Here is a 12,683-nt window from a genome sequence, read left to right as displayed (position 1 = left end):
GCATTATCTTATACTAAACAAGATTCGATCATTTTCCAAAATGAGATCTCCTTCCAAAATTATGAAATGACATTCTGAAAACTGAACAGTAGACATTACTTTCCTATAGCAGATGTTAGATCCAAAGAATAAAGTTTCAAAATTATAGGGATGTACAAAATCTAGAGATAAAAACCCCAATTTTAAAAGGCAACATTTAGGGGTGCTTGGGTGGCTCAGTCAGTTAATCATCCAACTCTTGATTTCAGCTCAGGTCATGATCTCAGGGTTGTGAGATCAAGCCCCGCTTCAGGCTCCACGCTGGGCATGGAGCCTCCTTGGGATTCTCTAAAAAAATTTAATTAATTAATTTTTAAAAATTTAAACAATAAAAAAAAGGCAACATTTATTTATTCTCAGAAACTTATCGTAGACCTGGAAGGAAATACTACCATTTATGAAGTCCCTGGATGCCAACCACAGAGTTAAGTGCTTTCACATAACATCCTGTTAATTAGATCTTCTAAGCTCCATTTTGGCAGAGAGAAACCAGAGCCCTGAGAAGTCTTTTGAAAACAACATGATTTTAAATCCTCTTCTTTCTATTGTCCTTAGATAAGCCATACAAATACCTATATTTCTCCAGTGCATTATATTGACTAGTGTATGCAAATGATTAAAATTATTTTTCTTTAAATTCAAATAACATACAGTGTATTGTTAGATTAAAATTATTTCTGCTAGAAATGCTTATTACCGAGGTAAAGCATTAACTTTCCTTTTAGAATAACCATAACCTTTATATTTGAAAAACGTGAGAGGAAGAGAAGGGAATTGTCAAAGTTGACATGGATTTACAAAACCAGTATCCCAACTGAGACCTCCCACTCCTTCCCATCCTAGGCAGATGTTATGACAGCTGCCACTAATAACAATAGCAGAAATTCAGGATGGATATCCTAAGGTGGATATATACTTTTACACAGGGTTTATGTCAAACTAGGTAAGTAATCATGAAATCCCACAACCAAAGCTGAACCATAAGAGAGCAAAAGAAAGAGAGAGGAAATATAACTTACATTTATCCTTTTGTTCCTCAAGTATTTAATGAGTGACTACTATGGTAAATACTATTAAGTGTGTTGTGGTGGTAGTGGGTATGCAAATTGAGTAACTTATGATCCTTGCCCTCCAGGGGATAATGGCCAAATAGAAGATATTAAGAAACATTAAGAGAACTAAAATACAAGGCAAAATGCTATATGTACTATAATAATGTAAAGTATTGTGCAGATTCCAATGGAGTTTACTTGGTGGGAGGAAAGGGACACTTTATAAGAGAGGAGGCACTATGAGCTAAACTTTGGAAAGGAAGGAAGATTAGAACAAGGAAAGATTCAAAGAAGAAAGGTTCTTCTAGGTAGCAAACAAGGTAGGCAGAGGCAGAGAGGTAAAAGGGATGAGTATAATCAAAGAATATAAATAATCCAGGGGCACCTGGGTGTCTCAGTCAGTTGAGCACCCGTCTCTTGAATTTGACTCAGGTCATGATCTCAGGGTCATGAGATGAGCCCTGCATTGGGCTCCATGCTCCCTGTGTTGGGCTCAGGGAGTCTGCTGGAGATTCTCTCTCTCTGCCCCTCCCCCACTCGCTCGCTCTCTCATGTAAGTAAATCTTTTTTTTTTTTTTAAGATTTTATTTATTTATTTGACAGAGAGAGAGACAGCGTGGGATCATGACCTGAGCTAAAGGCAGACACTTAACAACTGAGCCACCCAGGCATCCCTCTCATATAAATCAATCTTAAAAAAATATATATATATAATCCAGTTCAAATGTACCTAAAATGATGTCCCCTTAGGGTATAATAGGAGATAAGGCTGCAAGTATAGGATGAAAGGAGACCAAGACAGATACTGAATACTAAATGTAAAGATTTGGACTTTATTCAATAAGCAAAGAGGAACTATGGAAGAACACTTTCTAAATTGAGAACCTGACAAGCTCAGAATTGTTAAAACATTCAAAAGATAAATCTTTTATCAAAAGACAAATCCAAGTAATTGGATATGCAACTGGAAGAGAAGGAATAGTCAGACAAGCCATCCCACTTAAGTAGCTGGAAAGATGACAGTGCAAGAGGCATAGGAAAAGCTGTAGGAGAGATTTAATGGAGCAAATGTGTTCAGTTTTTAATAAAGTAAGTTTTGGGTGCCAGTGAAACTATCAACTATAGTTATATAGCAGTTATAAACACCCTGCAGAAAAGTGACAACCAAGGAAATAAATTTGCAAGTTGTCCGTATTCAGTTTATAGGTAAAGTTCTACAACTAAAGAGATTACAAAGGAAAGGAAGAAAAAGTAATATGGAAAAAGAGAAAACCAAGGAGAGACACTTAGGGTATAGTTACATTTAGGAGCATGAAAAAGGTGGCAAAGAAGGAATAAATACTTTTGTTTCACCATTATCTTCAGTGGCAAGTTCAGTATACTTTTTTCAGCTTTCCTATATATTTAAAAGTTTTTCAAAATACACTGTTGGAAAATCATGCAATCAGACTTCAATCTTTTTAAAAAGAAAGAAGTATTCTAGTAGCCGTTTTGTTGATTTATTTTTTAAATGAAAATCAGACGTCATTCCTTCTTGGAACAATATAATAAGCACCTTAGAAAATGTCCTACAATACTAACTGTTTTGCAGTTCATGTCCCTGTGTTATTGATATTTCCCTGTCTGTAAGTCCTTCCCCCTACCCATTCCCCTGATTAATTCTTATCTTTCAAAAATCAGTCCTATTATCATGTCTCAGAAGCATCCCCGAGTTACTATGAATAGTACCCTACACATACCTTATCCTGCACAACCTCACAATAATATTGAGCCTTTAAAGATTATTACTGTACCTGAGCTAAAGATAGATAGATAGATAGATAGATAGATAGATAGATAGATAGACAGACAGATAATTTGCCCCAGATTCACAGACAGGTAAAGAGTGGTTCTGCAAACTGAAGTCTACAGACCACAAAACATATAAGGAGGACTCTTTCCCTATGCTCTATAACAAGCACATGTCCACAGACCCCACAGGGTGGAAATGATGCTACGATCACCGTGACAAGCCTGAAAAAAATGTGGGATAAAAGACAAAAATTTTCAGGGACAACAAAAAACTAAAAGGTGTCACCAAGTCCTGCTGGGTTAACACACTAAGGAATGACTTATTCCTTGGCACAACAGAAGAAAACCAAATCAAGAAGCCAGATAACTTTTCAGCATTAGCCAAGAATGACATCAACGTGGCCCCAAGTTCCTATTTAATAAGCTATGCCAAGATTACAGTAAAACCTTACATGATTATAACTTCTCATTTCAATTTTTTTTTCCTGGAAAATAAAATTTGGCCCCACCCCCAACTAGCCTCCTCCTAAACCTCCTCCTGCCTTCAGGACGGCCTTGGATGCTCACCATCAAGCCCTCACCACAGATTCTTCCAATTTTAGAAACCCTATCTACTACTACCCAATCAATAACTATGGAAAGACTGCAGATGAGAGTTGTTTCTGGGTATACAGCATAATAGAGCCTCTCATTCATACCAATGAATATTTACTGAGAATGTGATACATGGCCTCCTTTGTACAGAACACGGGGGTAGGGATAGCATGGTGATAGGGTGAGTGATTGTTAATAAAAGTAGTGAGAACAACCCCAGCATTAAAGAAGAAGACAACCTATATGGAAAGGCATGAGTGGAAGATGAGAAACAATTAGAAAATATAATAAATATGATTTAAATGACAAATTATGTGACAGAGACCATTCAGAGAAAATGAGAGTTGAATATATGCCAGTGTAGCTGAGGAGATACACAGAGACCAAGATCATTCTGGGCAGAATGACAGCATCTGTCAAAGCACAAAAATGGATAATGTGCTCGATGGCATAAGGAGCAGTGACAAGCTGGACCTAGCAAAGTAAAAGGTAAGAGAAGCAGGTCTGGGGCAAGCACTTGGTTGGGGTGGACCTGCATGAGGAAAGCTCCAAAAGGCAGGCAGATCAGTTTAGACTTGACTTGGTAGGCAGAAGAACTATGTTGGTTTCTTGGACAGGAGAATAAAAAGCATTTTCAGAAGATGAAATGGGTAGTTCATGCTGCATGGACTATAGGATGGGGAGGAAGTATAGAGTCATGAAAGTCAGGCAAGAAATTTCCTCACCAAACCAAACCCAGTATGATTACACCCAAATGAATGAGGTCTAATGGCATCAATACAAGGAAGAGGAAAATCCAAAAGATGTTTCATAAAAGCAATCAACAAAGACCACTTAGAAGTAAAACTGAGAAGGCTTACTAAAGAAGTAAAAACACATCAGCTCCAAGAATATAATTTTCTTTTCAAATAAGCATCAGAAAAGATTAAAATGTTTATGCTTATTTTCCAAATAAATTTGTTAACTTCAACGCAAGTCTTATGAAGTAGACTACTTTCAAACTAACCTTCAAATTCAGAATGTGATCCATTAATACAAAACATCTTGGCTGCTTCAAAGTAAGATCAACAGGTCCTCCTCTTTGCTGAGGATCCCAATTCAGCATCAACTGAAGCCAGTTTTCCATGGGTTCTACTATTAAACTAGAAAGCATACAAAAATAGGGTGAAAATCATTATGTTCCAGTTTTCCTTTAGTATTGTGAAAAAAGGTAATTTTGTAAGTTGTCCATGTCCTTTCTCATTTACTCAGCTGTATCCTTTTGTATCTTGCTTTCAAGTAATTCTTAAAATGACAGGGGACAAACGTTTTTCCATAGAAAGCAACCCAAAACCTACATATGTAAGTACTGGCAACTTCAACAGATGAGTCCAGTTCCATTTTCCAAGGAACCCATTCACCTCAGTATCCCAAGAATCTTCTTATAGCAGGAGTTCTTATTTCTACTAGACCTGTGCTGTCCAATATGGTAGCCTCTAGCCACAAGTGGCTATTTGCATTTACACTTACATTAATGAAAATTAAATAAAATTTAAAACTGAGTTCTTTTGTCACATTACAACCTTTCAGGTGCTCAAAAGACTCATGGGGCCATCACAGATATAAAACTTTTTCATCATCACAGAAAGTTTCACTGCACAATACTACTTGAAACAGACAACAACTCTACGGTTCTTTTATAACCCTAAAGAAACTGAGGTGAACTTCCTCAACTAAAATATACTTACCTACAAAGGCTATTTGGTTGAGGTAAATGGCTACTAAACCGAACTTCTCCTGTCATCTCTTCACATGCAAATATACACTTTGGATCCTTCTTCTTAATCTTCTCATGCCTATAAAACAAGTTGCCTTGTTGACAACTGATTCTCACAAACACTAAGATTTTCTGTCATTTAACTTTATTCAACTATGTGCTTAAAAGGCAATTATACCATATGAAGGGGGATGGAAGGAAAAAAAAAGCAGGTAACTGAAAATTTCCATTCCCATCAAGCACACCAAAGGTCTCTTCCTTTTCTTACCAGGTAAATGGCTGCAGATGATGCAAAAAAGGCCTATATCCAGCAATACATTCAAATACCATGGTCCCAAAACTCCAATAATCAACAGTAGCTGTGTAAGGTTTATTCTCAAAGAGTTCTGGGGCCTTCAAAAGAAAACACAAAATGCTTTAAACGTCAACACTACAAAAGAAAAGCTACTTTATTTTTGAACTACTATATGCATGACCTAAAGAAAAAAGAACATGAATCCCATACACTTAAATTCAAAGAAACAATCCATGCCTCACCAGATACTGCAGTGTTCCCACAAAAGATGTACACAGACTTCCTTGATCGACATCTTTGGCATATCCCAGATCAATTATTTTATGCATAATCTGCAATACAGAAAGTATTAAATGATTGAGAAATTTGAAAAGGAAAGGCAACAATGTCCTTATAAGGCTCTGGAGAGCGTGGTGGGGAAGAGTTTGGGCTCTAGACTATCACAAATGTATTTCAAGCCTGAACTCCACCGCTTATGTGACCCTGATCAAGTTACTTAACTTCTCTCAGTTTCCTAAATAATGGTATTACTAACAATCCTTACTTCACAGAATTATTTGGATCAATGAAATAATGAAAGAAAATAATCCAACACAGTACCTGATCCATGGTAAAAAATGTTTAAGAATTAAGTATAGATTAATTTTTATTTTGGTATATTCAGAATAAGCTTGATTCATTAAACCAGAAGGGAAAGGTAAGGATGATTACAAACTTGAAAAAGCATCATACCAGTGAGTGAGTCTAACTTCAAGAATATCCTGAAGTCTTTGGATACAAAAAAAGCAGCAACAGTTGGTGCCAAGCATACATGAAAGGCTCCTGAGAAAAGAGGCACCATCAAGGTTTCATCACCTCCAACTGACCACCATCATCACTAACTAAAGACCACACAATTCAATTCAAGGTTCAGACTCTTGTCTTTACATCTTTATTGGACTGGAACGTGAATGCTAGTCACAAGAAAACTGTTCAAATTATTCTGATAAATACAAGTATTCCAGGAGTCAGTGCATAATTTCTCATTCTCCGCAAGATGATTCATTTAAGAATCTGAGAAATCAAGGTTTTGAATTTTACTTAAATATAGAACTTAGGACTTTTGGGGAGGAGAATGAGTTTGTTCTTTCTTAAATAAGAAACACAGTTAAGTAAACATACTTAACTAAATCCAGGATGTGTGCGCGTGTTGGATGTGCTTTGTAAGAGATTAACAAATTATTTTTACTAACTGCCTATTATCTCTACTAGATACTTTATTAGAAAACAGAAGTGAGCAAGATAGGCACAGTTCCTTCTCTAATGGAGCTACTGTGTTAGCACAGGAGACAACTAAACACAAAACCACAGTTCAGTGTAATGAGGGCAGGGACAGAAAAAGTATACAATGCTATGGAAAGACAACAGACTTCAAAGACTACACCAGGGAGACTGTATTCAATTGGCATGTAACATTTCTTCAGGTTTCACCTACCTTTCCACCAACATCCTGAAGAACTATGTTTTCAGGTTTTAGATCACGATGTATAATTTTGTTTTCATGCAAATATCGGATGCCAGACCCTAAATAAAGTTTAAAATGTATTTTGAGGTAACAGAAATACTGAATTAAAAATAAATTCATCTTACATTTTGTACAGATCTACTCTGACATTCGAACTTTTTTTTCTAAGTTTTGTTTAAGTAATCTCTACACCCAACGTGGGGTTTGAACTCACAACCCCAAAATCAAGCATCACATGCCCCTCTGACTAAGCCAGCTAGGCACCCCTCCGGTGCTCATACTTATACGGACCATCAAAACTATATGATTAATGATATTATACCAGTTAAGATTCTCTCCACAGAAAATCCAGTTAACGGAAGGGAGCAAGATGGTGGAGGAGTAGGAGATCTGGATTTCCTCTGGTCTCAGGAATTCAGCTAGATAGGGATCAAACCATTCTGAACACCTACGAACTCAACAGGAGATCGAAGAAAAGAATAGCAACAACTCTCTGAACAGAAAAGCGACCACTTTCTGGAAGGTAGGACGTGTGAAGAAGGGAATCCGAGGCGATATTCGGGAGGAGAGACAGCGGGGGAGGGGGCCTCCGTTGGCCGCTTCTGGCAAGTGATAGAGCCACAGAGCACAAAATCGGAACTTTTAGAAGTCGGCTCCGCTGAGGGACGTCGCTCCAGTGGCTAAACTGGGGGTGGAACCCTCGCAGGACAGTGTGGTCTCAGGACCCTCGGGGTCACAGAAAGAATGGGGGTGCCGGAGTGCGGCAGAGCCCCTGGGTATCAGAGCGGGGAAGCTGGCTGCAGAGAAGGAGCCGAGGTGCGGGCTCTCAGCTCAGGGTTGCCATAAACTGTGATCAGTGACAGTCGGGCCATTGCTCCTCCAGCAGGGACCCAACAAGCAGCAGATCTGAGGAGACTCCCCTTCCTGCCCTGGGAGGAGCGGCGCGGGAGCACACTGAAGGGAGCTGCTGGGTTTGGAGACTCCACACCGGGTCGGGTGCCAGAGATAGAAACGCTCGGTCACAGGCCGGGTGAGCACGGACTGCGGCCGGAGACCAGGGAGATGGCAGTGACTGCTTTTCTCTGGGGGCGCACTGAGGAGCGGGACCCCGAGTTCTCGGCTCCTCTGGGGTGGAGACTGGGAGGCCACCATTTTCACTGTCGTCCTCCAAGGCTGTAGGAAAGCTTGCAGGGAACAAAAGCTCCCAAGAGCAAACGTGAGCAGATTGCTTAGCCCAGCCCAGCAAGGGCGGGGCAATTCCGCCTCTGGCAAAAACAATTGGAAACGACGGCAACAGGCCCCTCCCCCAGAAGATCAGCCGAACAGCCAGCCAAGACCAAGTTTACCGATCAATGAGAACGGGAGAACTCCAGCACTAGGGGAATACTGCACATAGAATTCATGGTTTTTTTTTACCATGAGTCATTAGTCTTTCAAAGTTAATTTTTTTTACTAATTTTTCTTTTCCTTTTTCAACCAACATCTTATCAATCTCTTTTTTAAAAAAATTTTTTTTTATTTTTCATTTTTAGACTCATATTCTATCCCTTCATAGTAGTTACCCTTCTTTTTCGCATATATATATATATATATATATATATATACATATATAAGTTGTTCTCTCTTTAAAATTTTGAGATACAGTTTCTTCTAACATATCAAAATATACCCTAAATCTGTACTGTATGGCTTTGTTCTAGTCTCCTGCCTGATCACATTCTCTCCCCTTTTCCTTTCTTTTTTTTTTCAATCCTCTTCTTTTTTCAAACACCTTCTTATCAATTCCTTTTTTAAAATTTTTTATAATTTTCATCTTTACAGTTATATTCCATCCCTTCATCATATCAACCCTTATTTTGTACATATTTAAGTCTTTCTTTCTTTAAAATTTTAGGAGGCAGGCACTTTCTTCTAACAGACTAAAATACACCCAAAATCTAGTGTGTGGCACTGATCTATGCACCAGCCTGATCATATTCTGGGTTTTTTTGTTTTGTTCTGCTCTTGTTTGTTTTTATCTTTATCTTTTTCTTTTTTTTATCTTTCTTTTTTCTTTCTTTCCCTTTCTTTTCCCCTGGTTTCAGGTCTTTTCTGATTTGTATACAGTATATTTTCTGGGGACATTGTTAACCTGTTAGCATTTTGTTCTCTCATTCATCTATTCTCCTCTGGACAAAATGACAAGACGAAAAAAAACACCTCAACAAAAAGAACAAGAGGTAGTACCGTCTGCCAGGGACCTACTCAATACGGACATTAGTACGTCGGACCTAGAGTTCAGAATCATGATTTTAAAGATACTAGCTGGGCTTGAAAAAAGCGTGGAAGTTATTACAGAAACCCTTTCTGGAGAAATAAAAGAACTAAAATCTAACCAAGTCGAAATTAAAAAGGCTATTAATGAGGTGCAAAAAAAATGGGGACACTAACTGCTAGGATAAATGAGGCAGAAGAGAGAATCAGTGATATAGAAGACCAAATGATGGAAAATAAAGACGTTGAGAAAAAGAGAGATAAACAACTACTGGATCACGAGGGCAGAATTCGAGAGATAAGTGATACCATAAGATGAAACAACATTAGAATAATTGGGATCCCAGAAGAAGAAGAAAGACAGAGAGGGACAGAAGGTATATTGGAGCAAATTATAGCAGAGAACTTCCCTAATGTGGGGAAGGAAACAGGCATCAAAATCCAGGAGGCACAGAGAACCCCTCTCAAAATCAATAAAAATAGGTCAACACCCCGACATCTAATAGTAAAACTTACGAGTCTCAGAGACAAAGAGAAAATCTTGAAAGCAAGAGAAGAGATATGTAACCTATAATGGTAGAAACATTAGATTGGCAACAGACGTATCCACAGAGACCTGGCAGGCCAGAAAGGACTGGCATGATATCTTCAGAGCACTAAACGAGAAAAATATGCAGCCAAGAATACTATATCCAGCAAGGCTGTCATTGAAAATAGAAGGAGAGATAAAAAGCTTCTAGGACAAACAAAAACTAAAGGAATTTGCAAACATGAAACCAGCCCTCCAAGAAATACTGAAAGGGGTCCTCTAAGCAAAGAGAAAGCCTAAAAGCAGCATAGACCAGAAAGGAACACAGACAATATACAGTAACAGCCACCTTACAGGCAATACAATGGCACTAAATTCATATCTTTCAATAGTTACCTGAATGTAAATGGGCTAAATGCGCCAATCAAAAGACACAGGCTATCAGATTGGATTAAAAAACAAAACCCATCAATATGCTATCTGCAAGAGACTCATTTTAGACCCAAAGACACCCCCACATTGAAAGTGAGGGGGTGGAAAACCATTTACCATGCTAATGGACACCAAAAGAAAGCTGGGGTGGCAATCCTTATATCAGACAAATTAGATTTTAAATCAAAGACTGTAATAAGAGATGAGGAAGGACACTATATCCTACTTAAAGGGTCTATCCAACAAGAAGATCTAACAATTATAAATATCTATGCCCCTAACATGGGAGCAGCCAATTATATAAGGCAATTAATAACAAAAGCAAAGAAACACATTGACAACAATACAATAATAGTGGGGGACTTTAACACCCCCCTGACTGAAATGGACAGATCATCTAAGCAAAAGATCAACAAGGAAATAAAGACTTTAAATGACACACTGGACCAAATGGACTTCACAGACATATTCAGAACATTCCATCCCAAAGCAACGGAATACACATTCTTCTCTAGTGCCCATGGAACATTCTCTAGAAGAGATCACATCCTAGGTCACAAATCAGGTCTAAACCGGCACCAAAAGATTGGGATTATTCCCTGCATATTTTCAGACCACAATGTTTTGAAACTACAACTCAATCACAAGAGGAAAGTCAGAAAGAACTCAAATACATGGAGGCTAAAGAGCATCCTACTAAAGAATGAATGGGTCAACCAGGAAATCAAAGAAGAATTAAAAAAAATTCATGGAAACCAATGAAAACGAAAACACAACTGTTCAAAATCTTTGGGATGCAGCAAAGGCAGTCCTAAGAGGAAAGGATAGGGGCGCCTGGGTGGCTCAGCTGGTTAACCAACTGCCTTCGGCTCAGGTCATGATCCCAGGGTCCTGGGATCGAGCCCCACATGGGGCTCCCTGCTCTGCAGGAAGCCTGCTTCTCCCTCTACCTCTGTCTGCAGCTCTGCCTACTTGTGCTCTCTATCTCTCTGTTAAATAAATAAATAAAAATCCTAAAAAAAAAAAAAAAAGAAGAAAGGATATAGCAATACAAGCCTTTCTCAAGAAACAAGAAAGGTCTCAAATACACAACCTGACCCTACACCCAAAGGAGCTAGAGAAAAAACAGCAAATAAAGCCTAAACCCAGCAGGAGAAGAGAAATCATAAAGATCAGAGCAGAAATCAATGAAATAGAAACCAAAAGAACAGTAGAATAGATCAACGAAACTAGGAGCTGGTTCTTTGAAAGAATTAACAAGATTGATAAACCCCTGGCCAGACTTATCAAAAAGAAAAGAGAAATGACCCAAATCAACAAAATCATGAATGAAAGAGGAGAGATCACAACCAACACCAAAGAAATACAAACAATTATAAGACCATATTATGAGCAACTCTATGCCAGCAAATTAGATAACCTGGAAGAAATGGGTGCATTCTTAGAGATGTATCAACTACCAAAAGTGAACCAGGAAGAAATAGAAAATCTGAACAGACCTATAACCACTAAGAAAATTGAAGCAGTCATCAAAAATCTCCCAATAAACAAAAGCCCAGGGCCAGATGGCTTCCCAGGGGAATTCTACCAAACATTTCAAGAAGAATTAATACCTATTCTCCTGAAACTGTTCCAAAAAATAGAAATGGAAGGAAAACTTCCAAACTCCTTTTATGAGGCCACCATTACCTTGATGCCAAAACCAGACAAAGACCCCATCAAAAAGGAGAATTACAGACCAATATCCTTGATGAACATGGATGCAAAAATTCTCACCAAAATACTAGGCCAGTAGGATCCAACAGTACATTAAAAGGATTATTCACCATGACCAAGTGGGATTTATCCCTGGGCTGCAAGGTTGGTTCAACATCCACAAATCAATCAACGTGATACGATACATTAACAAAAGAAAGAACAAGAATCATATGATTCTCTCAATAGATGTAGAAAAAGCATTTGACAAAGTACAGCATCCTTTCTTGATCAAAACTCTTCAGAGTAGAGGGATAGAGGGTACATACCTCAATATCATAAAAGCCATCTATGAAAAACCTACAGCGAATATCATTTTCAATGGGGAAAAACTGAGAGCTTTCCCCCTAAGGTCAGGAATGCAGCAGGGACGTCCACTCTCACCACTGCTATTCAACATAGTATTAGAAGTCCTAGCCACAGCAATCAGAGAACAAAAAGAAATCAAAGGCATCCAAATCGGCAAAGAGGAAGTCAAACTCTCCCTCTTTGCAGATGATATGATACTTTATGTGGAAAACCCAAAAGACTCCACCCCAAAACTGCTAGAACTCATACAGGAATTCAGTAAAGTGGCAGGATATAAAATCAGTGCACAGAAATCAGTGGCATTCCTATACACCAACAACAAGACAGAAGAGAGAAATGAAGGAGTCGATCCCATTTACAACTGCACCCAAAAC

General features: G+C 38.4%; 1 protein-coding gene across 3 annotated transcripts in view; it reads right to left on the bottom strand.

Annotated features, from left to right (window-relative positions):
• The window catches only part of CHUK (component of inhibitor of nuclear factor kappa B kinase complex), a 44,393-nt gene that overhangs the window by 19,394 nt on the left and 12,316 nt on the right, over window positions 1-12,683 (bottom strand). For all 3 annotated transcript variants that reach the window (XM_025880453.2, XM_025880454.2, XM_073904314.1), the window contains exons 5-9: window positions 7,002-7,090; window positions 5,770-5,859; window positions 5,501-5,625; window positions 5,204-5,311; window positions 4,483-4,618 (exon numbers count right to left, since the gene is read on the bottom strand). In XM_025880453.2, the coding sequence (XP_025736238.1) occupies window positions 4,483-4,618; window positions 5,204-5,311; window positions 5,501-5,625; window positions 5,770-5,859; window positions 7,002-7,090 (548 nt within the window). The remainder of the gene's footprint in view (window positions 1-4,482; window positions 4,619-5,203; window positions 5,312-5,500; window positions 5,626-5,769; window positions 5,860-7,001; window positions 7,091-12,683) is intronic.

This window comes from Callorhinus ursinus, unplaced genomic scaffold (genome assembly GCF_003265705.2).
Source record: "Callorhinus ursinus isolate GAN/ISIS: 27379988/994484 unplaced genomic scaffold, GSC_fseal_2.0 scaffold20, whole genome shotgun sequence".
NCBI classification, from domain to species: Eukaryota; Metazoa; Chordata; class Mammalia; order Carnivora; family Otariidae; genus Callorhinus; species Callorhinus ursinus.
The sequence above is the reverse complement of the archived record's forward strand: the minus strand, read 5'-3'. Positions and strand labels throughout refer to the sequence as shown.